Below are 26,884 nucleotides of genomic sequence, written 5' to 3'. Positions count from 1 at the left end.
GCGCCTGTGCCCTCTATGTACAGCTCCAGCCACCACATCAGAGACAGCTCCTCCGCCCTCGCTCTGAAGGGTCTGTGCCAGCGAAGATGGAGCCTGACAAAGGACAACTTTAATGGCTTTGGTGAGCGCTGGCCTGATGACCTCCCAGAACCTCCCAGAACTTATTTTGGTCTTGTCTTATTAAGTAGCTCTGCCATTGTGGTCGCCGGAGTGCTGTAGCTCAGAATAAGTCCCAATAGCTCTGAATAAATCCCAATATCTTTTGTTGGGGGAGTAAACGTTGTTACTGGTTTCTGGCTGTGGGTGGTGACCAAGCTGAGATAGATTCCATTTTCGGTCGCACAGGTTTTTGAAATTACTCTGACCCACTAGGAGCCCGGAGAAGCTGCCCCTGAATAAAAAAAATGGACATTTGGCTTATTGGCGAACCGCGTCTGGCTGAGGATGAAGGCTTGAGTTTCGTCTGAACAGACAATGCAATTGTTCAGGATGTGCCAGACCTAATGGTTTCTGACCACAGCACCTGATTCGCCCCCGGTAAATCCTTCATGCCAGAGGGCTTTAGTGTGCACTTGAAGTGGCACTGAGGGGAAGATAAGGCTCACCCAATGTATGTTCAGCCCTATAGCTTCACCAGCCAGTCCTCTCACTCCTTACCCATGGCGAATATGTTCTTTGATCGTCCTATCATGCCTAGGACCACATCTGTCTGGTGCATGTTGCTCAGTGACACGGTTCGGCTGTGTGTAGTAGATAAATTCACCCAGCGTGCGCACCAAAACCTAAGGACCGCTCTAGACACTGTTAGGAATGGTGATGCTTCTTAAGGAAACATCATCTCATGTAGCTGCTGTCTGATGTCCTTCAGCATCACAGATGAAGTTTGCTAGGAAATACAATGCAGGGATTCATACCTTACGTAGCTTTCAAGCCCTGTGTCTTGCTCACGTTTTTCCTCATGACAGCCCAGCAGGAGACGGTGTCTTTAGACGAGGAGAGCACCTGCTTCAGATCCTGTTGTGAGTTCTGTGGTGAGCTGCACCACAGTGACTCTCTTCCTGGAGAAATGGGATGTTGTCCTCCTGTTCAGGTGGTTCATCCTGGTTACAGACAAACATGGCCTGACAACTTCACCTGAGGGGAGACTTCATCAAATGACTTCTATATTTCTTTCTGGTACTTAATCACCTCTTTTTCTGTGTGATGTATACCCAATATTGACATCTGGAGATCATTTTAAGGTGTTTTGCATGGCGAAATGGATGGGTTACGTAGAGACACTTTGGCCCATATTTATACTTTTTTAGCGCCGCATTTGTGTCATTTTTTTACGCAAAAGCGGCGCAAACTTACAAAATACAGTGGTATTTTGTAAGTTTGCGCCGCTTTTGCGTAAAAAAAATGGCGCTAATTGGGCTCTAAAAAAGTATAAATATGGGTCTTTGTTTCCAATCAGTGGCCTTTTAGCCTCAAAGCTTACGGGAATGCAAAGAGGCAAAGCCTGGGGGATGCCTGGCAGCATCTCTCATAGGCAATTCACTAGTTGAGTACATAGTTCCCCAGATACTTCTATGCTTTCTCCTAGGTGAAGACCTTCATCTTCTCCTTCTGGAAGTGCTTGTAAATTGGAGTGACAGCTTGTACTGGCCTGTGTATTTTTCCTTGCTGATGCTTGAGGGTTCATGCACAGTTCAGCTCATAAATTATTCCCTCAACCAGATTGCACCATCTGTGTGCCTGCTCCACGGGAAGATACCTGCAAGAGGACTTCAGCCGCTGTCCTGGTGCTGACAGACCCCAGTGCATGAGTCCTGGGTACATCGTGGTGCACTTGATTGCCTTAAGGGTAAATCTCCTCCTGTTGCTGATGGCAAGTCCAAGAAAGTGACCATCCGACCCACTGTAAAGAAAACGGGGTTCCCAAGGGAGCTGGAGACTTCCCTTCTTTGTTCCTATTGACCTGGTCAACGTGGCATTGCCGGCAGCACATCTCCAAGTCAGGCAATATTTAGGGCTGAAAGAATCTGGCCAGGGCCCGGGCTCAGTCTCAGCTATGCTTACCATCCTATCAGATCTCTATATCTATCCTGACTGCCAGGAATTTTCTGAGACTGCACTATTAAGCTGGTTCTTTTCATACCAGGTGGATGACTCTCCTTCTTGGTAGGTTTCTGTCAAGAGGACTCCTGCCTCTGTCCTTAATAATGTATATTTATAGGTGGTTCTTTTCTCCCATCGCCAGTGGTTCAGGCATTTACTCCCAGAGGTCGGTATAGTATAGTTGTCTCCATTGGTGCCTAGTAGCTACCAGTCAAAAGCATCTTCCATCAGGCTACCAGGCATCAAAGGTCCTCACATCTTAACCATCATATTGCACTGTTTGGGACATGAGTTATTGTCTGTCTTACAAACCAAAGGCCAAGGAAGCTTACCACTGAGGACACCGAAGGATGTCCACATATCTGATCTTGTACTTTCTGGACCGGTGTGGAAGCTTTCGGCACTGTATATATTCTTGGCTAACAATATTTGGTCTGATTTGCTCACAGCCAATTAAACCCCTGGTGCCTTACTGGACCATGGTCTGTCCGACCTTCCAGGTCAGCAGAACAACCAGGATGAAGGATTGTCCCTCAGTAGCATCTGGTCAGCAGAGCATATGTTTTCAAAGACCCCAAAAGCAGGCTGCATTGTATCCTTGCTTTCCGGGCAGCGTAGCTTCAGAACCTTCCCATCTTCCAAATCTAGGCCCATGAAGGGCACCAGAAAGATGGCTAGTACCTGAAGCTAACATGGCTAATGGTGCGCCCTACTGATTAAAGTAATTTAGCACTGTGGATGCAAGAGCTGTGTCTGGCACCCATGCCTGTGCTATGGATTTGCACACCTTGACTAGCTTTTCCTAGTTCTTCTCCAAGCTCAGCTGCCTGGTCTGGAGCTCGTGGGAAGAGCATAGTGCACATGTAGCTGTCTTCTACATCTTGAGTGTTAGTGTTTACGACTCAAGGCCTCTCCTTGGAAGGAGGTGTAGTGGCTCATTTAAAGGCTCCCTGTGACATGAGTGGTCGATGCTGTAGAAGATGATCCTGTTACAACAAGGGTTGCGTGGAATTTAAATTACACTGGCATTATTTGCATAATTTTGTGAATTTCACATTACGCTTGATTTGAGAAATTTCCAAAATGACGCCAGTAAGCCACTTTGTGTAACTACGCATCATTCGTGTTGTAAAGACACATGTCTCGTTAAAATGTTGCACAAAATTACAGATTTCTATTTTCCATAAATATGGACACTTTCACATAATTTTGTCGAAAATGTACGTAATTACTCAAAAACAAAATTAGCTGATTTTCGCACTTCCCTATGTATGACTCATGGGTAGGCATAATCTTTTTTTTTCACTGGATTGTTCTACCAAATCCATGATGGGCTGCCTTCTCTCCTCTTCCATGTTTCTCCCTGTTTACTTTAAAGTGGGATCCAAAAGGTTCCCTAGCTTCCTGGCGAATAAATACATTCTTACATCCAGGCCACAGAATATGTTATGGGTGAGTTGGTACTGCTTATGTATTGAGTAAGTCTATTCTCCCTAGTTGTACAGAGGGATGCATGTGCCCTGTACACAGTGCTAAATATAATGCATGGTAGCAGATGTTAGCATCAATAGCTTCGAAGCATGTGGATTGAAACAATCTCTTCCACCTCTGTCTGGTGCAACATAGACTCCTGCTTTCCAACTGGTTTGTGATGGGTGCGCTCCATTTTGTTTGCATCCCTCTATCGAGGAAGCCAAGAGGATTCTGGTCAATTGGCAAAGATCACTGGTGCATCTCTTTGGGTAACAGAGCCTCAGATCAGCCTGCCTGGTTGGTCTAAACCATGGATACTCAAAGTACGGCCCGCGGGCCTCATGCGGCCCCTCTGACCTTTACATGCGGCCCCTTGGGCAACAGGAGCCCTGGCAGCTGTTTGCTCAACTCCGCACTAACAGTAAAAATATTAAATATGCACACAATCATTTATTTCAAACTTAATTGGTATTAAAGAAAGGAAGTAACTAGGGACTCCTGCACATAACTTTAGAAACGCCTTCATTTTTAAAGACATCCTGCAGCACAAGTGTAAAACTAAGACAGTCTCTTTAAAATTAAAAACGTGTATTTAGTTAACATGCAGAACCTTTTTGCCTTAGTACAATTTATTTTATCAGTGCACTGAGATGTATTCCTTTAAAAGTGATAGTTTTCAAACATACATTTGGAAACATACATTTTAAAACATTAATTATTTCACTTATCCTGAGAACACAACCAGTAGTAAATTGAAGAGGCCAGTCACTTGGTATGTGCACTTTATCGATGGCCTGGGTTCCTATCATACATTAACAACATTATAGTTTATTAAATCAAACATAGAGGTAGGTTTTGTGCAGCGCACACCATGAATCATGTATTTCGAGGTCATCTTAAATGTGATAATGCAGAAAAAGGAGTGAAGTGAGACTAAACAATTGCCTAGGATCACACAATTTGGAAAAGTGGGTAAGCCGGGCTTCATTCCAGGTTTTCTGGTTTTCCATTGTTTATTTCAGCCACTAGATGTATATAATTTGCTTCTCCTACACCTACCTTGCCACCAATTCCCCGAACCACCCCACTTGACCGCCACAGCCCTGGCATCAATGCGGCCCCCATGCGCATCACAGACCAAACGTTTTGGCCACTGGGAAAATGTTTGCGAATACTCATGGTCTAAACAGGGCTTGAAGGTGGGTTTTAGAACTCCACGGAATTCTGGCACCCGACCAACGGGATGCTTGCTGTGACTTTGCCGCTCTCAGATGTGCACATGGAGCAGGTGTGTCCAGCTCCCTGGGAATCACTGTTATGTCCGCTCATACTTTTTACATGTCCACTTTTACATTGTCTCACACACCTAGACAACCACTGCCTGGCCAATCGATTTCAATGCCACCGCCTTGACATCAAAACCTCATCATAGCTTTTACCACAGTACCAGTCTCTATCCCTGTTACCATAGCTCTGGTTTTTAATCTCGCCCCAACCCTAATCTTAACCTAAATTTAGCCTTGATCATAACCCTCAGCCTAACCAAACTGTTACCATAGTTCTGGCCTTTAATCTCACCCTAACCATAATATTAACTTAATCTTAACCATGACCATAAACCTCAGCCTAACCCTAACTGTTAATGTAGCTCTGGCCTTTAGTCTCACCCTAACCATAATCGTAGCCCTAACCCTAAATTTTATCATAACTCTGGCCTTTGACCTTGCCCTAACCCTATCCATAATCCTAACCTAACCCTCGCCGTAATCATAACCCTCACCCTATCCTAAACTGTGACCAGAGCTCTAGCCTTTAATCTCACCCTAACACTAACCATAATCTTAACCCTAAAACTAAATTCTATCATACCACTGGCCTGTAAACTTTACCTAATCTTATCTACAATCGTAACCCAATCGTAGCCCTAACCATAAACCTCACCCTAACCCTAACTTTTATTATAGCGCTGGCCTATAATCTTGCCCTAACCGTAACCCTAACCCTAACTTTTAACATAGCTCAGGGTTGACAATAACCCTTTGGGGTTACAGCCCAGGTTCATGACCAAACTAGTCTGTCTGGGATGTTGTGCATGAGGCACCTACTAGGTACCAAACTAAGCGAGAATTGTGTAGATCTCATAAGGTGTTTCATGTATAAAAAGTAGGCTGTGCATGGAAGGCTGGATGGGCCCCCTGGTCCTCATCTGTGGACTTCCTTCCTCTCGCGCCATGGTGATGTGCAACCAACCTTGAGAAGATCACAGGCGCGCCTAGCGTGCAAAGCTGAAGGCAGTGACTAATATATCGATAGAGAGGAGACTTTGAGGTCACTTACCGGTGCGCATGTCCCATGGTGGCGTCACCGGCATTCATTTGTGGCACGTTTATCATCACAGCGCCGTCGGGGCACTGTTCCTCTCACTAGACAGATATAAGAGAGACAGAGGGCAGAGGATGAGTCAGACTGGAGCCAGGGAGGGAGCAGAGACAGTCCACGGAAGAAGAATTGAGAGGGGTAGAGGACAAGGGTAGGCTGCCAGGGCAAAATGTCAAAATAATACAACACTGAAAAAGTAAATTAGGAAGATGGATGGATGCTAACAGCAAATGTACAAATGGGTGCACAAACGTTTAATTGATCAATTCCATGATATTGCCATCTCAGCGACACTAGTGCACCCACCTCCAACCCCATTTAAGGGCCTGTGTGGGAAGCTGGCAACATTCTATTTGTGAAAAAAATTGAACAGATTTATGTTAACATCTCAAGCCCTACTCAGAATCCTGAAGTTTATTTTGTGAAAAAAAATAAGACTAGCTGGTCCTCCCTCATAATATCGAACCAGAAGTTTTAGTCGTGCATTTTTCCTTTAAGTCTTGCTCTCCCGTTGCTATTGGCCCAGCCCTTGACCTGAAACCTTTATCCTCAGAGATTATTTGTTGCTTGACTTCCATCTTTAATACCTCTTTTTAGATCGAAAGCGCTCGTTGTAATCTATGTGTGGGCTTTTAACCACGCCCACCGCATGCCCATCACTATCACTGGTTCATGGGCCTGCCTTTCAAAAATCCTTTGTTATCATTGGTAAATGCTTTACGTTTGTCCCTCCTTGGGGCAGTTTTGTTACTGCCTTGGACCTCGACCCTGTTACATGGATAATTACACGTTTGCCGATACGTTTAACTGCAAGTGAACTTCTTTTTCTTTTTGTGTGTCTCCATGCTTATGCTCATGGCAGCTGTGGCGCTTTGATTCAGCTCACTTATGTCAACTGTTTAACTTTTCATTTTCAAATTATGTTGCAAGAAAAGTCCAGTTAGGAATTATCAACGCTAATATCTCTAAGTTGAGCAAACGCGAGACCCATTGCATTGCAAATGCTTGTTTTCTAAGGCTTTCGTAATACTACCTAAATGCCAAGATGTTAATATAGGATCATATTACAAATGCATTGTTTTATATTACATGAGCTATTATTTCATTTGTGTACTCTTTAATTTGCCTGAAACTACATATGAGTCTGTCAATGTTTTAAGAAATGAGTGTTTTATTGGGAATAATGTGCTACTATTGAAAATGTGTTTTATGCACCAATATGTATTATTGCAAATCCATTTTAGATGCAAACCACACTGTAAGCAAATTAAAAACCTGCATTATGAAACGTGCTTTTCTTTTGTAGTACATTAACACTAAAAAGTAGGTTTAACAAGACATAGAAAAACTAAAATACAATGTGAAACATAATTTTTTTAGTGTTTTCAATGTTTATTTTCACCCACTGGGAAGGCATTGGTAAATGCTTGCATCGATTATATGCCTGCAGGAGTGAGTTTATCATGAGGGCTGATTAAAGGTCTGCGTGCAGACCTGTCATTGTGAAGCATTTCCTTTTTACCAGCACTGAAAGACAGAAAAGTGCTGTGTTTAAGATTTTTACTTTTTTAGGGAAACTAAGTATTATGCAAATTAATTCTGCGGGAAATAATTTGTAGTTATACTTCTGTGAAATACGAATTTTGAAACCACTGGTAAGCATTAAAAAAGAAGGCAATACGTAGCTGCCTTTTGACAAATCTTCACAAAACTTTCCACAAAACAAGGTCACACCAACTCGGCTTCTTACTGCACAATTTTAGGGTGGTCTATTAAGCAGGGGTTGACAGAAGGGGGGGGTTCCAAAACATGTTTTCCCCATGCAATTTCCCATAGGAAAATTGAACAGCGCTGCAGCCTAAGCTGAGTGACTGAACAGAATTACCCCAAATTTGGCACAAACCTAGATCTTGATCCAGAAAGTGTGCTTTTTGTGATTTGGTGTAAATCTGTCTAGTAGGTTTTGAGAAAATGAATGTTCAAATTGATGGACATATAGCAATGTGGTACCTTTGCAGTACTACCCCTCAGTACTATGTATCCCAAGCTCAAAACAAGTGACCTCATTAGCTGGTGCAGTACTCACTCTGTACTACCGTGGTACCACAAGGTCCAAAAACAGGATCTGATTGGCTGGCCGCAATATGAAGAGAAAGTTGTGGTTGCCTTTTTAAGACTAAGGAACTCAGTCCCTGTGAATTGGAAAATAAATACATGGAATAAGGGGACAGGGTAGTGGCATCCTGTTTTTCTTCTCCTGCTGCTGTGGAATTTCATGGTTGTACCACAGTAATACCGAAGTAATGTGGTGCCGTGGAAAAAAAACAAGTGTACGGTCTTGGAGCACTGCAAGACTATAGGGATTGGCCAGCAACTAAGTCCTGGCCACCCTTGTGGATTTGAGCTTAGGCCCTGCAGCCAACCCCTCGCTCTGCATGCTTGGCTGAAAGATGTATGCGGTTGGGGGATGGCTGCCTACAAGGTTGGGGTGCAGTGCCAGGCCCTACGACCAACCCCACTATGTACATGGCCAAAGCGTGTGCGTAGCAGAGGATTGACTGCCCATGCCATGCCATGCCATGCAGGTAACCTTATGTGCTGGCTTTGCACGATGGGCGGGTAGGCCTAGTTAGGTAGGGTAATAAAATATCACTTTCTGTTTAAAAAGCCTTAAAAATTCCCTGACTAAAACAAAGATTAAAGTGATGTTATATTTAGTTATGGATATAATATCCTACTTTACAATTAAAAAAAATCCTAGATTTTCACTGAAAAAAAATCAAAGATTAAATGTAAAAAAAGCAAAGATTATTGGGATGTCATCCTTAGATTGGGATATGATATCCTATCCTATTTTACAATTTAAAAAAGTCCTAGACATTCACTGAAAAAAAATCAAAGGTTAAAGTGATGTTATGTTATATTTAGGTGAAAATGTTATCTAAAGTGTAACCTTTTAAATGAAAAAGGCCACTGAAATTCACCACATATAGGTAACTGAACTAACTATAACTCACACACCGGATGTGCACTGATTATAATCTCACACATTACATCACTCATAACATGTTCTGTGACACCATTGATTACATCAGTGTGACATTTGATATGATATCATTGATACCAACATTGTGCATGGCGAGGCGTTGTGAGTGATAGTTAATTGAGTTAACTATAACTGTGAATTGCAGTGGCTTTTTGAGTTTAAAATGTTACGTTTAATGTATAGTAATTTTCATTTCTATATGTGAATCCAACCAAAGCAGAGCACGGCCTTCTGCCGTGCTCAGCGGCAGTTGGCCATAGGACCTGGCCAGTGGTCAGGCCCTGAGACCAGCTCCCTATAGGCACTGCACCATGCACCTGCGCAAAGTCGGGGTTGCCCACAAGGGCTAGCCTGCAGCCAGTCGCTGCAGCCAACCCAACTACCCACCCAGCCTGAAGTTGCCTGGGACTCTCTGGATGTGAGAATAGGTGTGAGAGACTGTATCTGGGGGTAAGAGTGGCTGTCATAGTGTCTGTATGGGTGTGAGAGTGCATACATCAGTGTTTTAGTGTGTGCATCAGTATGTGCGTGGGTCTGTGAGTGTGTGCATCAGGGTGTCAGTGGGTCTGTGAGTGGGTGTGTGACGGTCTGAGTGGGTGTGTAACTGTCTGAATAGGTCTGACTGGATGCATGAGGGTCTGACTGAGGCTGTGAGTGACTGCATGAGGGTCTGATTGGCTTTGTGAGTGGGTGCGTGAGTGTCTGAGTGGGTCTGTGAGTGGGTGCGTAAGTGTCTGAGTGGGTGTGTGAGTGGGAGAATTGATTAAAAGAGAGACATAGAGAGCGAAAGAAAGGGAAAGGGAAAGAGAGTTTATTAGGTTTTGATGTATGATATACTCAGAATGAGTTATTTGTCTCCAATTTAAAATAAAAAAATATTTATTTTTGTTAAATAAAACAATTAAAAAAATTTATATATAAATGAGTCCAGCTGGACTCGGACTCCCAAAGCTCACTGTGAAGGCCTGTGAACTCCACACTGAGCTATGATTCTTTTTTCCAGCCCTTTATGAGCTATCTGGGACCGTGAGGGCTCCCACGTGGTACCTTCTTATTTTATTTTATTTTTTTAATTAAATAAAAAGCCCTTTATGGGCTATCTGACACTGCGTGAAAAGCCTCAACACTTCCCTAGCAGTGCCACTGCTTCAGCAACCAAGGAGCTGCTTTCAGCACCAGCTCTGTGTTTGCTGAAGCATTTCATCTCTGTTTACTGCATTCGCACAGGGGACATAGATGAAAGCTTCAGATTTTGACAGCTGGACCTGCTTTACAGGTCCCGCTATCAAACCCTGAAGTGTTTGCTGTGGGTTGGCTGCAGCTGCAGAGCTGCAGCCAAGCCATAGCAAACAACTACGTCCTGGGGATGAGCACCCCGGGACATAGCGGAAGCCGGCCCTGTGGGTTGGCGGCCCCCTGGGCCATCTGTGGCTCCAAAAGGGGGGCCATGCGGCCCTCCTCCAATGAGAATAACCCCAGGGAGTGGGGGTCCCAAAGGGACTCCCTTCCTTTTTCTAAATATTTGCCCTGGGGGGTGGTGGTCCCTGCAGCGTGGGAGGGGCAGGCATCCCCCTCGCAGATTATAATAAACACATCTCTGGGGAGGCCCCCCTGCACATATAAAAATGAAAGCCCCAGGGGATGGTGGTCCCCGGGGCAGAGGGAGGGAGATGGGCACCCCCGCAGTTTATAATTAACACAGCCCTGGGGAGGTGGCAGTCCCCAGGACAGCGGGGGGGCATGGTCTCCCGCATATATAATAATGATAACCCTGGGGAAGCACACCCGGGGGCTATAAAATAAAAAAAAACAGTGCAGGAACCTGTGCTTGTTTTTTTTTTTAAATTGTGCCACAAATTTACGAATATCGCAAATTAACTGTAAAAAAAAATAACAAAAAATGCTAAGGGGTCATGGTGTCTCTACCCTGGCCCCTTTTCTTTTTTTTTTTTACTTTTTGTCCCAAGATGGCTGTCAACACTTCCTGATTTGAAGTGGTGGCAGCCAGTCAGAGCTGTGCTTTTCCCTGCACAAGCTCGTCTTTGTTCGCGAATACTTTCGCAGCCAGAGATATACAAATTTGTATTTCCCTAAATTTCTCAAAAACTACTGAACAGATTTACACCAAATAAGCAAAAGTGTAATATGCATACCGAAAGCTGGTTTTCTGCCAAATATGGTGTAAGTCCGTCCAGAGGTTCATCCTGTAGTCGTGTCTAAAGGATCCTATGCAAATTAACATCGGCCCGCACTTATTTTGTGAACGTTCATCAAACAGTGCCAAAGATATAGGCAAGTTAAAAAACTTGGTCCCAACTATAACTTCCTAGTAGCAACCACCACAGTGACGTCCCCTAAACAACTATGCAGAGATTTACTATTGTCAAGTCTACTAAAATTATGTAGGCTGAAAGACCAAATTATGCAGCAAGATTATCTAAATCATGTAGCAAAAAATCCAAATTGTGCAGCACATTTTCTGGCAGTATGTTTTGACTGAATTAAACAAGAAACATTTTTGGTGAATGCAGTGCGTCCATAACTACATACAGTTATAAATCCAACAGATCCACTGACCCTCACCATTGTTCACTGTTTGCCATGAAAGTAAACAAAACCGAAACATTCTAATTCCAGTCAGTGCACATTGTTATCGGCACAGTTTTTTTCATGATTACTACCCCAAAATAAACATGTATTGTAAAACATACACAAAGGGTAATGTGTATCATTCTTTATTTACATGATGAAATTTTGAACTATACTACATGGTGACTACCTATCAGTCTCTGAATATATGTGTGGGTCTGTGGATAGATAGATAGATAGATAGATAGATAGATAGATAGATAGATAGATAGATAGATAGATAGATAGTAGCTGACTCTTGTTAGAGCACAAACATTGACCTGGACAGGAATCTTGGTGCTATAAAACCTTTGCCAGTTGCATACAGTGCAGTATCGGCTGCTTGAGCATCTCTGCACAAGGGGCGAAAAGAATTCAAGGTCTGCCTCCCCTTTCCGAAAGAGCCAGTTTTGAGGTTTTTCCAGAAACCCAAAAGACTCCAACTGGCTCTAAGGGAAACTGGAAGGGAGTTCTTCAACTGCGCTGCCTCTGAACTTCTCCCTCCCGATCTTACTTTCTTGAATTTTGGAACACTGACCCAGTTAGCAGAGGCAGATCGTAAGTGTCTCTGCAATTTACAGTGGTCAAAGCGTTTTTTGCAATGCAAGTGGGGCTATGCTGTTACCCTCTCTTTACCTGGGGGCCACTGAAGTTCTTTCAGAGCTCCCAAGGATGAGTCATTTCAGGATTTGTTCAATGTGAGTGTTGCAGCTTTCATTTGAACCGGCTATAACCTTCTGATTAGGTACCCTGGGGTTCCAAGGAGAAGCGCATTACAATAATCGATTCTGCATAGATTTGCACACTGAACCACTAGTTTCCTTGCAGGTTGGAGGTAATATTGGAACAATCTTCCTGAAACTCCGGAGAAGACCAAAACAGGTGCCTGCTGTTCTGTTAATGTGTGCTTCCATGATGAGCTTGTCATTCGCGTACACCCCCAAGTTACACACAGCATGGGCTACTTTCAAATTCTCTGTGCTCGTCCAGGGCCAAAAATGCTGCGGGAGGCATTGGGCACCTTGGAAGGTAAGCAACACAGAAGTTCAATTTTGCGTTCATTAAACTTTAGAGAGCTCAGTTTCAGCCAGTTTGCCATCTCCACAAGCCAGCTACGCAACCCTTCTACTGGGGCATGATTTTCTGTGTCCAAGGTTGGAATTAGCTGTGTTTCATCTGCATAGTTCACAAATGTGAGCCCAAATGATCTAATAAGCAGCAGCAGTGGTTGTAAATAGATGTTAAATAATATGAGGCTCAAAGCCAACCCATGCGGGACACCATACTCAATTCTCTTAAACTCTGAGCGGAATAGTGGAAGTGCTATAGCTTGGGACCTGTCCGTCAGATAGGATTCAATTGGGTCCAATAGTGGCCCCTCTATTCCAGTCTCCATCAGTCTAAGGGTAAGAATGTGGTGGTTGATAATGTCAAAGGCAGCTGACAGATCTAGTAAAATCAGAACTGCTGTCTGACCCGGATGGACCCACATGTCTATCCCCCATCATCCTAAGCTCATCCAGGGCTACGTGCACTGCTTCCGCCCCATGGGCCGGCCTAAAACCCATTTGTTCCGACTCCAGAATATTCTGCTTTTATAAAAAGCAAGCAAGCTTTCCACTAATATATTTCTCTAGTGTTTTTATCGGATAGGGGAGTTGCGATATAGGCCTATAGTTATTAAGACCATTTATGTCTGCCAATAGCTTTTTTAGTAATGGAGTGAATAGAGCTTTCTTCCATTCAATGGGTATGATTCCTGTCCTCAGGGACTGTTTACAGATTTTTAGTAGCCTTGGAAGTAATTTGTCTGCTTTTTCTTTCCAAATTTGCGATGGGAAGGGGTCAAGCAGGGTCCCCGAAGAAATTGTCAAAGCCAGGGATCGAAAATCCTCCTCTTCTATACCTTCTCCTCCTCCTAGCCTGATCTGCCTCTCTGGAGCCCTCCTCCTTTAGAGCCCTCCTCCTCTGGAGCCCACCTCCACTAGAGCCCTCCTCCTCTGAAGCCCTCCTCCCCTGGAGCCCTCCTCCTCTAGAGCCCTCCTCCTCTGGAGCCCACCTCCCCTGGAGCCCTCCTCCTCTAGAGCCCTCCTCCTCTGGAGCCCACCTCCACTAGAGCCCTCCTCCTCTGAAGCCCTCCTCCACTGGAGTAACGTTTCTCCCTGTGGTGCCATTTTGCCCAGTGGAATCATTATTTATATCTTGTAGGATACGCTCATTTTTGTTTAGTAAAGAACGCTGACAGGTTATCACAGAGCACCTGAGTAGGATTTATATTTTGCTTTGTACAATTGGGGTTGGCTCGGTCCCTTACTATATCGAATATTTTCTTAGATTTATTTATTGCTCCTGTAATAGTTTCTAGGTAATTATTTTCCTCAACTTCCCTGGTTTCATTCTCATAGAGTATGAGTGTATTTTTCAATTGCAACTCATCCTGTGGTAGGTATGACCTTCTCCAGTGCCTTTCTAATTTTTGCATTTTTTTCCATTCTTTTAAAAGGTCAGTAAACCAAGGTGCAGATGGCTTTCGTCGCTGTAACAGTCATGTTATTGAAAAAATGAAGTCCAGAGTTTCTTTAATATACGGCCGAATATTAAGAATGAGAAAGACTGAGATGATGCAATGAAGTGTTTGTAGTGTTCTTGAAGTAGGAAGTTACTGCTCAGTTACTTGTGAAAGGTTACAATTACACACTTTCTTCCTGCAAGCCATAGGTGCTCTCATCACCATAATCCCACTTCTGTTTCATAAGGAATTGTGTGGTATTGGATATGGCAGTAATGGGGGGGGGTGTAGGTATGGTGGTCTGCCAGTGGGACGTGTGCCTATGGGACAAGTTCTGGGACGGGTGGTTTGCATTCCCTGCGGTGGCTTGTAACATGGCATGACGTGTTTGGAAGCACAAACATGATGGATGGGAACACTTGATTCAGTCTTAGAAAAAGAGAAGTCATTCCATCTTCCCATGCTCTTGCTTTATGGAAATTGACAAACCAAACAGAAATGTGTTTTGGTCCAGCTCCACCCTCCCCTTGTAGCACACTGAAAGTTTGCAAACAGGCTATGCCCCATCATAGGAGACATCTTTGAAATGTATTAAATACTTTGGGGTGCGGAATATGGTGATGCAAAGTAACCTTCATCGATGTTTTCCTTCATAACCTATTAATTTGCAATCTGTTTAAGTATTGCATATATGTGTGCACACATTATTTGACATTTAGATTACGAGAAACAACTGATTTACATGATTTTGTTTTATTATAAAGTTGACATGAGTGGGACTATGTGTTTCACTCCATTTTGAAACAGATTCTGTACTTCTGTTCGCTGAGTACAACACTTTTCCTGTTTAAGACGAAAGAGCCCTTATGTTCTCAGTTAGAAATGTTATTTTTATTAGCTTGTATTTTGAAGGTCACAGAATAGTCATTAGCTAGTTTGGATGACGAGTCTCACCATCTGCTTAAGATGGGAGGAGAGGGGGTGAATACTCCTTTGTGTGATATCAGGAAGGTTACAATGGTGAAAGAAGTTGGCATTATATTATCTGTAGGAAGGATGCCAACATTACTTACAGGAGGGTCACTACTTTCTGATTGGTGTTGGAGTGTGTCTTTTAAAATCAATATCAACGTGACAAGCTTGCAATATATTGTGTAATGAAGCCGCATAGAAAATGTGTTAACGTAGAAAATAATACACACGTTTGAAATATACCCACGGGGAGTGGCCACCAAATGTACACGAAGGCTAATGAAACTAATTAATAATGAATTAATAATGCACTAATGTATCGATTTGTATTAGCATGTTATAATTAGAGTCATGTATTGGGGTTTTGCTAAATTAATCACTAGGCCTTAGTTAGCTAGGGTATGGGCCTAGCTGCCTGGTCTCATATTAAACTGTGTTTTTCTAATGTGCAATGTGCTATCTTCCTGAAGGACACGAAGCTGTACTTTTCCAGAGGCTAGAGATATGTGTGTGTAGCCGTAGTAAATTCTTTCTCATGGGACCCGACTTGCTCAAAGAGACATTCTTGTCGAATGTAACAGTGTAATTCGTAACAGGTGCAAGGTCGCCTGGACTAGGAGAAGACAATGGGATTACTGACTGGAGCGTACAGTGTACCTTTTCTTACGTGACATTCCAACCGATGAAGACGTCAATTACAAGGGCCAATCAACTGCATGAGAACTGTGTTTTGTGAAAAATTCTAGTAAGGTGGGTGGAGAATTATTGGACAGAGATAATGATGCATCAAAATTGATCCAATGGGGAATTAAGGGCTAGTTTGACAGCTTTGATATAACAGCATGACCCGAGGAGAAATCAGCCATTATTGGGACATTTTTTGCCATTATTCTTTGAGACTTTGCTGTTCTGGTATCTTAACCATCCTCTATTGAATCCTTACCTGATATTTACTCCTCCTCCTTATGAGGGAAGTGCCTTACTCTTAACTATGCCATATTGAGACTTTGCCCTATCCTGTTCTTGCTGAATCGACTGATGTCCTGAGGACGAAGACTGACGCTGATTGCTGATTCGTTGGAGGGGTAACTATCTGATTGAAAATTGTAATTATCTGTTTGCCTTTTCTTTCTAGGTACCAACTGCTCTTTTGATAGAGGCCATAGTTAGATGTTTTCCAAATTTGTGTTTGCTAAATTGTTTTGCATGAAGCCCAACATGCCGATGCTAATTCGAGGTTAGTTAAGGTGTTCACTAATATCTGACGCAATACACAAATGACCAAATTCTTGCTTTGTTGAACCTTGTATTCTGAGACTTGGTTAAACTGTTTCTTACTAGTGATGTGTTATTGCTTAATGAATATTCTCTACGCATTGATTAATTGTGTTTGAATGATAAAATTGAGGAACTACTAATGAGATTGATTGCTAATGAGATTAACAGAAATGACCTTAGATTGTAACTAATAGGGAATAAATATCCTAACACTCAATTAGATTTGTGTGGTTAATCATGGCTGAAAGGTCCTGGTGTGTGTGCGTTATTGATCTTTAGTAAATGTTTTAGATTAACTTGTTAATTAGGTATTGCGAATATTGATTGAGTTATTGTCATATTGATTGTGATGCCAAAAAGATATATCGTTCTGGGAAGTATCCGAACGTGGTCAAAAGATTCGATGGCCTAGGCGTGTCTCCTTGTAAGTTTACTTATCAAGGTTCTGACGCGCTAACATTGGTCCTGTTTGATGGGAATCTGTGGGATGTATCAATTGGATGTAACTTCATGTTTATGTGTATAAAGCGAGTGAGTTAGATCAGTTGCCCCTGTCCACCTAAGCAGGAGGACATCTTTCCTCTCTCTTGAGACCAAATGCTCCTTATTTTCTACTCCCAGAGATAATCTTGAGTGCAAGTACGTTACTTCTTATTCTAACGGAAACCTTCTTCTGGTTTTTCTTTCAGTGGTGTTGTTGCTCACACCTGCTGCTTCTGAATTCTCCGACCTGCCCTCAGCCTTAGTCTTAAGGTATTTTTTTAATGGAATAAAACGTGTGATATTTGCATATTCTGTTCTAATAAATATTTTTTGCAATGCCATATTTGGAATACCTGAATAAACTATATACATGCTAGGTTTGGGTGATTATTGACTGATGCTTGTCTAGTTTGATTGTAACTTTATTAAGTTTCTCATAAACTTTCATGGTTTGCAAACATACTCTTCTCTGTCATTACTGTGGGGCAAACCCCGCTTCACTGTGACTGTGATGTTATTTCTGCCTTAGTCCGAGGCAAAGGTCCATCCAAGTGGACATTGTTGAGTTTCCAGTCTGCAGTAAGACTGTGCAATGCAGTCACCATCCTTATCCATCCCCGCTAGCTGCCATTCTTCCCCGGACCACACTAAGCGTATGTAAAAAGCTGCCCTTGGATATATATGTATGAAGACCACCACACTCATTAGGTTGTAGGCAGAGTTGGACTTCGCTCAGACAGCGCCCTGGGTGAAACCAAGCTTTGCACCTCTCCCACAGACTTCTTTGAACCTAAGTCTCAGGGAGCGCCAGCGCCCCTCTGGAAGTCGCCTCCCTGGGGGTAGGCCCAGCGCGTACATGCTGAAGGCTAACTCAGGTTGTAGACAGTTGCAGCCCTCATTTTGCAGGAGCGGATCATTAGGGACAGATGGCAGGATAGAAAGCATCGATTACAAGGGTTCTTTGCAGAATGCACTCTTCCGGTGTGATGGACTCCCTGAAGGAATTCACCCTCTGTGCTTCCAGATGCTGACCATTATAGGAAGCTGATGAGACGAGGTTTCAGGCAATTCAGGACACCTTCAAGTCTTCAATCACAAGTTTAAAGAAAACAAGCATTGGTAAAACTAATAGGTCATGCCTTTGAAAGAAGAGTGGAAACCTTTTCGCTTTGCCAATGATATGAAAAAAAGAAGGCAAAATGGTTGGTTATGTGTCGTGACACGTGGCCCTGTATACACATGCCTGGTGGAGATCTTGGAACTGAATTTTTTACTCTATGAAAAAATATTTTGTGATAGTCGCCATCTTGGAGTGTTAAGTTAGCGTTATAAGGATTGCGACAAATACGTATCTATGCACGTGCATGCATTGGTAGGGATCTTGGAATTTTTTTTCGGCACAGACAAGGTTTCTCAAGACTGCTGCTGTGTCTGCACATGCATAGTCAAGCACCGGTGGCCATTTTGACATTTTCAATTTACCATTACAGGATGGTCCATAGCCACGTTACAAAGGTAAATAAAAAAAATAAAAAAACGTGCTGCAGCCACAAACACAGAAACACACAGTCAGAAAGCACTTTGCAGCTGTCACGCCATTGTATTAAAAATGCAAAAAATAAATACATGTAAAAGGTAATGGACCAGAGAGGGGCAGAGAAGCAACGTAAAAGTTTTTTTTGGGGGGGGGGGGGGGTTTGGGAGGGCAGGAAAGGAAGAACTTCAAAAGTAAGAACTGGGGTAAGGATGGGAGAATTTACGATAGAAAGATAGGTAGATAGATAGATAGATAGATAGATAGATAGATAGATAGATAGATAGATAGATAGATAGATCGATCGATCAAAGGGCAACATCCGAGGCTTACTGGAATAAGCAAACATGAGTTCTGCTCATACCAAGTGACCCAAAACAAATAAAGAGTTTTAGACAGTACATTGTACAGCTGGATGCTGTTCATTGGCAACAATGGGTTGCCTCCTTACATCAGGAGTATTTTTCTTAGATGCATTATTACTATGTTAGCCTTGAAAGCTGACTAAGATTACATTAAGGCGATTCAGCCAGTATAAAATGCATGCCAATAAAGTAAACATTACCTTATTGCCTGGTGTTTGACTTAATTCTGTGTGCTGCATTGAAGACAGACAACAGATACGTGGTGGCCTTGTGCTGTGTGACTGGTGAGTATTCTCATATAATGGGCAATGATTTGAGTCTCCTGTGCTTCGTGGCAGCATGGGTATGACTTCAGATCTAAACCTTTTATTTTAAACAATACCGAGAAGTGTTTATCTGGAGTGTGGCAAAACAAGGTTGCTCCAGTCACTGCTAGATTTAGTTAGTAATAACTGAGAGTGCAGCCTCACCGGCTGGGTTTCACATATTTACTGGTGGCCATGGCTGAATAATGTGCCTTCGCAGCCAGGGCTGAATGGATTCTTGGTAATTGTGGAAAGGGCACCCGAGAGGCCAAGTGAAGAAATAAGCAGCTGAACAGAGGCCGCGTCTACGTAAAGAAAAACACTTTGCAGCCTCTGCTGGATTTGTCAGTACTTGTTGCAAAACAAGCTCAGAGACCGAAAGAAAGGAAGGAGAGGGCGCAATGAGAATATCCGTTCCCAAGAAAGGGCCACAGTGCAATTTGATAATTGTTTTAGCAACAAGGCCTGGAGTTCCTTACAGTGTCAATAATGGCTTGTGTCTTCCTGCTGTTACCTAACAAGAGGTGCCACTTAACTGGCAAAGTGGTCAGGATGTGGCACTGACACGTGACATGTGCTTGTGGCATTGCGCTGTGAGTGGGTGGGGGTGAGGCAACACACGAAACAGGGAGCATGCACGGAAGGAAGGGAGGTGGGGATGCGAGAAAGATGGATGAATGGAAGAATGGACGGATTGAGAAATGGATGAATGGAAAGGTAAACGGATGGTGTTAGAGATGGACCAGGGCTGGATGGCGAGAGCGATGGAGGCGTGTGGATGGATGAAGAGAAGGATGCATGGATGAAACAAATGATGGATGCATTTTTTTCCAGTTTCAATTAGCTTTATCCGGTTCATAAAAACAAACCATAAAAGCACGAGCATATAAAGCATGAAAACAATAAAAACAAAAGAGCTCGTATGATTAAACATTGCAGAAGCATTAGATGTCATCCAAAAAAATGCAAATTACAAACATTAAAATCATTAGCACGCATACTGTGCGAAACCAGCCATGCCCTCGATAGGTTTTAAAATCCATGTACATTCCAGATCACATTCAAGGGTCACAGGAAACAAGATTGTAGAGTAAATAAAAACAACAAGGAATGCCTGTGCCGTAATGCATACTCAAAAAAAGTCACCGCACCTGCACAGACCCCAGCAGTGGGAAGCGACTGCAAGTATAAAAGAGCAGGAGTATGGCAGAGAAGAGGGTTGCGTGTCCCATAGAAACGGAATTTAAAAAAACTTTCTGGTATCATTACATTGAAACTTGCAGAATAACACAAAGGTGCATATTTATTTTGCGCCCCTCCCCATTGTCACCTAACAACCCATGTTTGTGCTGGATTTATAATACAGCGTTGACGTTATTGTGGCGCTTTGCTACACTAGCATCAAAATGTTTGATGCTAATGTGGCAAAGTGCTTGGCGACACATAGGTTTCTATGGGTGCGTCATTTTAACGCCTGCTCAGAGCAGGCGTTAAAAATGACGCCAAATACGGCACAGTGAAATCTGTTTAATTTAACTGCGCCATTTTTGCAGGACTCTTAGCGCCAGAACACCCCCCTTGCATAGCATAATGTGGCACAAGGGGTTACAAAGTGGCACAATGCATGCCACTTTGTAAATATGGCACAGGGAAAAGGCCACCATAGCGCTCATGTTAAGGTGGCATGAAGGCGGTGCAAGGGGCTCCTAAATATACCCCCAAGTGCACCAGGGTTTGCAATGAGCGCTGATCAGATGGACAAACCAACATTTCTGTCAGATCAAATTGGCCCTGTGGGAAGGAAAGAGGACATCTTATCTGACGCAGCGTAATCTACTATCTATCTGTCAAAAGCCTGCGTGCTGTCGAAGTGATCGTAGGTCAAACATCATAAAAAAATAGATTTAGATGTTCTGGACAAAGCTGACACAGTACATCATTCAATATGGCCGTCTTCTAAACCAGCCTGAGCCCGTGTCTGCTCAGGGGTAAATTTGTACCACCCACGAAATAACTCGGGGGTCAGGCATAGGACATGCAAAATAATGCTAAGGGGATTACGAGCACTAAAGATATTCGGGATAACTGCTCATCTCCCCAAATCCCCAGAATATTCCTTCTGACAAATATGTAGTCGATGATGGAGACACCAGGCCCCTTACAAAGGTAAGGTCATGAAGAACAGTGTGGGACGACCCACTCAAACCCGTTGCATGCATCATATCTAGACAAAAAAGCAATAACATCCAGCCCCTGTGATCCCTGGTGCAAATAGGGATGTCCACAAGAAAGGCATAAAAACATAGGATTCAAGTCCAGCAGAATCTCCCTCCTCTGAGCCCTTTTAGGCATTAAAGTCCCCAGCCAGAATTAGATTAAAATCATGAGCATGATATAGATAATTAAGTTGTAGATTACAAATAAATTAAAAAAGAAAGGCAAAATCTGTGTTAGCCTTAGTAGAGAAATTGTCATTATTATACAAATTGATAAGTACAAAAGTAAAAGATTTTGCCCACAACATTGAAAGCTTATATTGACTTGTTATTGGTTGGAATTGGCGAGATAATGCAATCAAGGGTGGGTTTAAACCATACTGCAGATATCAACACAGGCTCTAGCACCAGAACCGGAGGAAATAGCGGGGGCAGAATAACAAGTGGAGCCCTCACAAAATAAATCCCTGGTAGCCAAAGTCTCCTGCAAGATAACAATATCATAGAGTGAAACAAAGTCCACCTAGTTCTTCACCTGGGTTTTAGCAGCACGCCCAGCTATGTTCCACCTTAAAAACTTTAACCCTACCAGCAGAACCCGACAACAGCGACGTGGTCTTTCGTTCAGGATCAGCATCCAAATTCAGGGGGAACACAGTCAATGACATTACACCCAAGCCAGGACATTATAGCCAATACCCTTAACTGCACAATTGTCTACAACGGACTGTGGGGAGGAAACATGGCAAAGTCAGTCAGAACTGGGAATCCTGGCCACACTGGAAAAAAGGTTGGTCCTGGGCACTGAATAAGAATCATTTGGTATTTTCTCACAGGTAGACTCGCAGGCCACCCTCTCCCTTGATTTCACAAATCTATAAAGATATCCAACATTACTGTGCCACGCTGAACCAAAATAAGCAGCACACATCAGATCCTCAGCAACAGATTGTTGGGTAAAATTTACAATAACAAAATCCCCTTCAAAATACTTTCTCCGATGAGATGCATTTAAAGAAAGAAGGAAGGGAAGATGGATGGATGTTTAGATGAATGAATAGGAAGAAAGAACAAAAAGGATGGATGGATGAAGAAACTAAGAAATGATAAACAAAGGGATGTGAGCAAAAAAGATGGATGGAAAAATGACAGGGCGAAAGATGAGAGAAGTTAAGTAAAGAAAGACAGAGGGTGGCGGGAAGGAACGAAAATAAAGAATTCCTTCAGAGGAAGCGACTGATGGGCTCCCTTATCCCACTCACCCACCTATTGCCTTTTCCTACATGGCTCAAAGGGAGGGGGTATTTTATTTTCCTGGCCACTCCCTTTCCCACCAGTGACAGAAACATTGCCGTAAGTAGTGGTGAGTTGCAATATTTGATGTGCAGCTTTAAATAGAAATCATTCTTTTTAAATAATACATAGTGCTTGTACACTTCCTCACTGCTGGATTTTTGTTTAAAGTGTAATTATAATTAAGGGACTGATTTAGTTCTTGGCAGACGAGTTACTCTGTCGCAACGGTGAAGGATATCCCATACGCCGACATCTAAATCTCATTCGTTTTCTATGGTAGTTAGGTTTCTGCGGACCGGATATCCATCACCGTTGCTACGGAGTAACCCCTCTGCCGCGATCTAAATCAGGCCCTACGTTCTAAACACTTGTAATATGGGCAACATTGGAAATTAGCAGCGCTGAATACAAATAACTTTTGCAAGAGTAACCTCTGAGGCTGGCAGGAAGGACAAGCCTAAATATTTTTGCAACAAACAAAAGTCACGTTTAGTAGCGGCTCCATGGGAAAAAAACTATTTTCATAGCGACTTCACAATTTGTTGTTAGTAAAAGCAGAGACATGGGTGTCAAGTCACCAAAATGCTAGTGGTAGTGAAAGTGACATCACACGCCATTTGTCCTTTACTTTGACTGACACACACAGGTGCTACACACATTCATTCACACATTCTCTCTTACAGAAGAACACACCCTCACCCGAAAGCATGCATACAACATACATCTAAAAGCATTCTCACTTACCTCAGCTGCTTTATATTGCCATATTCCAGCAAATTGTACCGATTATTTTTATCATACCAATAGTGAATATTATTATTCAGTATTCGTGTAATAATACACTGACAGAAATCCAGGGTAGTGAAGCCCAACCTACATCCATTAGGAGGAACTGCCCCTGTGTTTCAGGCATTGATTTTACTACCTCCGAGGCCAGGAGTAGCAAAGGCAGTGCTAGGGGTTGCAAGCCAGGGGTCGCAACTGCAACCACTGGCGACACCTAAATGACGTCCATGAGTACAGAGAGCACGAGCAGCACACATGTGAAAGATCAACACACAGTGTTGGAGTTGGGCATGTTAAGGGGGAAGGCACATAGAGGAAAGAGCTGGCAAACACATGCACTCATGGTGTGCTTAACAAAAAAGAAAAAAGTAGTCCTCTTAAAGTGAGTAGTGGAAGGATACAAGTTAGCCAAGTAAGAGGATGGTAAGGAGGATATGCTTCAGAGGACGGCAAACGCAAGATGCACAAGGAAAGCCATCAAATCACAACCAAGGAAATCAGAGTCACAATGAAGCCACCCAGTGGTATGCAGTGGGCACAGCCTTAAGCCCAGCGTGTTTGGTAAGCGCACGACTGGTGTTTTGCAATCAAACTGTCAGATATATGAAACTTTAAAAACTAATAGGCCCCAGTTAGGAGAAGGGGAAAGGACGCTCCCTGGCACTTTCAAAGAGCCAGGCCTGCTCAGAACAACTTCACCCCATCTAGAACACTCAAGGCATATTTACAAGAAACTGGTGCATCAGCTCTGATGCGCCACTTTTCTTGCGTCGCCCTGCGCTCCCTAACATCACCATGGCAGCGCTGTATTTACAATACAGTGCACCATGGCCCATGTTAGTACAATAGCATCATAATTTATGATGCTATTGTGGCGCTTTGCTGGATTAGGAACAAAACAAATCTCTTCAATCAATCAATCAGGAATTTGTAAAGCGCACCACTCACCCGTGAGGGTCTCAAGGCGCTGAGGAGCGGGGGGGTTGGGGTGGAGGTGCTGCTACTGCTCGAACAGCCAGGTATCTTCTTCCTCTGGTAGGACACCTTTGCATTTCTATAAAAGACTCTGGGGCTGAGGCAAAAATTCCCACACCTTTTCATTCAGTCATATAAGTAAAATATATCAATGATTGTTGACAAATAGTCTTGAGGGTCAGCTCCCTAATCCTCAGTCACCAAAACTCAAGGTGCTACAATTGAACATCGAGACTCAGCACACAAATACATCCACCTATGAAAGAAGGAAAAATCTCCTTATGTATCTTCACATCCTTATGCAGCACCCTATGTATACATTGTCTCATCGACCACGTCTTCTTTTAACATAATTAGTTTATTAGTTCATTTGTGATTATCCATATATAACCTCATATACAGTGAAAATAGCCATAGCGAACGCGTTTCGTCCCAAAGGACTTCTTCAGGGCTAAAAAACATACAAATATAAATAAACATAATTTAGTAAAAAAAGAAGACATGATTAAACATTAAAACTATTACATAAATACACCTATAATAATCAGATGTTTGTCATATTCACATGTTGCCTTAATATTTATTTACAAAGTCCATATTCATTGGAACTAATCCCCATATATTCATAAATGTTTCTCTCTAATTTATTCTTGTCGATTTTTTAATGTATTTTGTTATGACCCAAAACCAATGGAGGAAAAATGACAAGAAATTAATTGAACTTACATAATATTTACAATTCCAATCAACCCAAATAGTAATATCCTCTTTTCCCATTAAAAATCAAACTATCAACCAGAATCTAAAGCGCTTCTTACAATCGAGACATGATATTGAATAGTGTAACAGAAAAATGCCTGCTAAAAAGTAATAATCTCCAAACTAGAATGTTTGTTTTTTATTTATGACGTGGCGATCGTGAATTTTAGTTTATAGAAAGGCAACCTCATTGAATTAAATCACCGACATGGACCTCATAAGCATGCTTCAAAAGCATATCTGATATACATGATCTTCAAACTAAATCATATTTATAACCCAACGACCATATTGAAAAAATGCCATCATCGATCTAATACATAAAATACTTGAATGTATCCAGCATTATTAAATCACATACATTAAGTGACAGAAGTGATGGCTTTACGTTTTTAACGCGGCGGCCATATTGTTTTAAATCACCACACTGGATCTCATAGGCGTATTACATGAAACTATCTAATACGGGTGACTTTCAACTAATTTAATATGAACCTAATCATATTAAACTTAGTCCAACAGTACTGGAATATCTTATTTCTTTTGGTATAAGCGGACTCAGTTGAAATTAGTTGTTTACGTATATTTAATGTATAATGACCTGAATAGATTCCCACCTCACAGGTCAAACAGAATGTTCCTCCAAATGCAATTCGAAAAGGCGACAGAGAAGCAAATCTTCTCATGTCCGATCTTGCCGTTTTTATAGAGCCCCTTTCATTACTCTCACCTGTGGGAGTTTTTTTGAACCTCGTATCAATGTATGCATTTTTGGCAGACATCTTGAAAAGTGCAAAATGTTAATTTGATCTCCATTTTTTAAATGTTTTCGATCTACATAAGTTCAATATGTTCGTTAATCAGATCTCAAGTATGGTTAATCATTTTACATATTTTAAATTATAAATCCAAGGTCATTAAATTAGATTAGACCTTTTATCTGGGACAGAAATCTCCATTTAACTCATCGCTGTTTTCCCTCATTCTAAAGTATTTGCTCATGGCGGCCGTTTTGAATTCGTGTTGTACGCCGACTCAAATCGGCTCAAAATGTAAACACAAATGTAATCTATGTATCTAATTTTAACCTATGAGATAAATGCACTCATTTATAATATAATATATCACCATTACCCTTATTAGATCTTGTTTGGTTGAAATCGATTTCCTTCGAATTTTCTTCCAGTGCATGTATATGCGGCGGCCATATTTGAGCATCTCCATTCTTTCCAATGTTTTACTATTTTTTATATCATTATCAGTTCAACAGCACAAACCTATTATTCAATAGAAGCCCAAGAGTGAAATAAATTAAATTTAGTACTCCACTTTAAACATCAATTGTTTTTTATTAAGACCTTATAAATGTTAAATTTGTCAATAATATATCCAAATCACCATTCATCAATATACTACACTCTGAAATCAACACATATTATTTGATCTTTAATATGTCATCTAAAATTCAAATTCCTAAAAAGTAATGAAGTTCATTATTTACATTTAATCCTTCATTTACAGGTCGCAAACGACATATCCATCTTGCCTCAGCTTGCCTAAGTGCAAGTTCCCTGTTTCCTCCTCGCTCACATTGGGGCACATGCTCAATGCCATGAAACCAAATTTGAATATTTGTGGGATGGACCTGTTGTATGTGAATGGCTACAGGATATCTAACATCATGTTTTTTTATGGCCCTCACATGTTCCAACATCCTTGTTTTAAGGCTTCGAATACTACTGCCTATGTATAGTTTCCCACATGGACATCCTATTGCATA

At 42.2% G+C, this 26,884-nt stretch overlaps 1 protein-coding gene across 1 annotated transcript in view; it reads right to left on the bottom strand.

Moving 5' to 3' along the window:
* Positions 1 to 26,884, bottom strand: part of PIANP (PILR alpha associated neural protein) — a 153,951-nt gene that overhangs the window by 43,598 nt on the left and 83,469 nt on the right. The window contains exon 2 of the mRNA XM_069243080.1: positions 5,911 to 5,996. Coding sequence (XP_069099181.1) covers positions 5,911 to 5,966 — 56 coding nt within the window. The 5' untranslated portion in view covers positions 5,967 to 5,996. The remainder of the gene's footprint in view (positions 1 to 5,910; positions 5,997 to 26,884) is intronic.

The sequence above is a fragment of the Pleurodeles waltl genome, chromosome 7, assembly GCF_031143425.1.
Source record: "Pleurodeles waltl isolate 20211129_DDA chromosome 7, aPleWal1.hap1.20221129, whole genome shotgun sequence".
NCBI lineage: Eukaryota > Metazoa > Chordata > Amphibia > Caudata > Salamandridae > Pleurodeles > Pleurodeles waltl.
The sequence above is the reverse complement of the archived record's forward strand: the minus strand, read 5'-3'. Positions and strand labels throughout refer to the sequence as shown.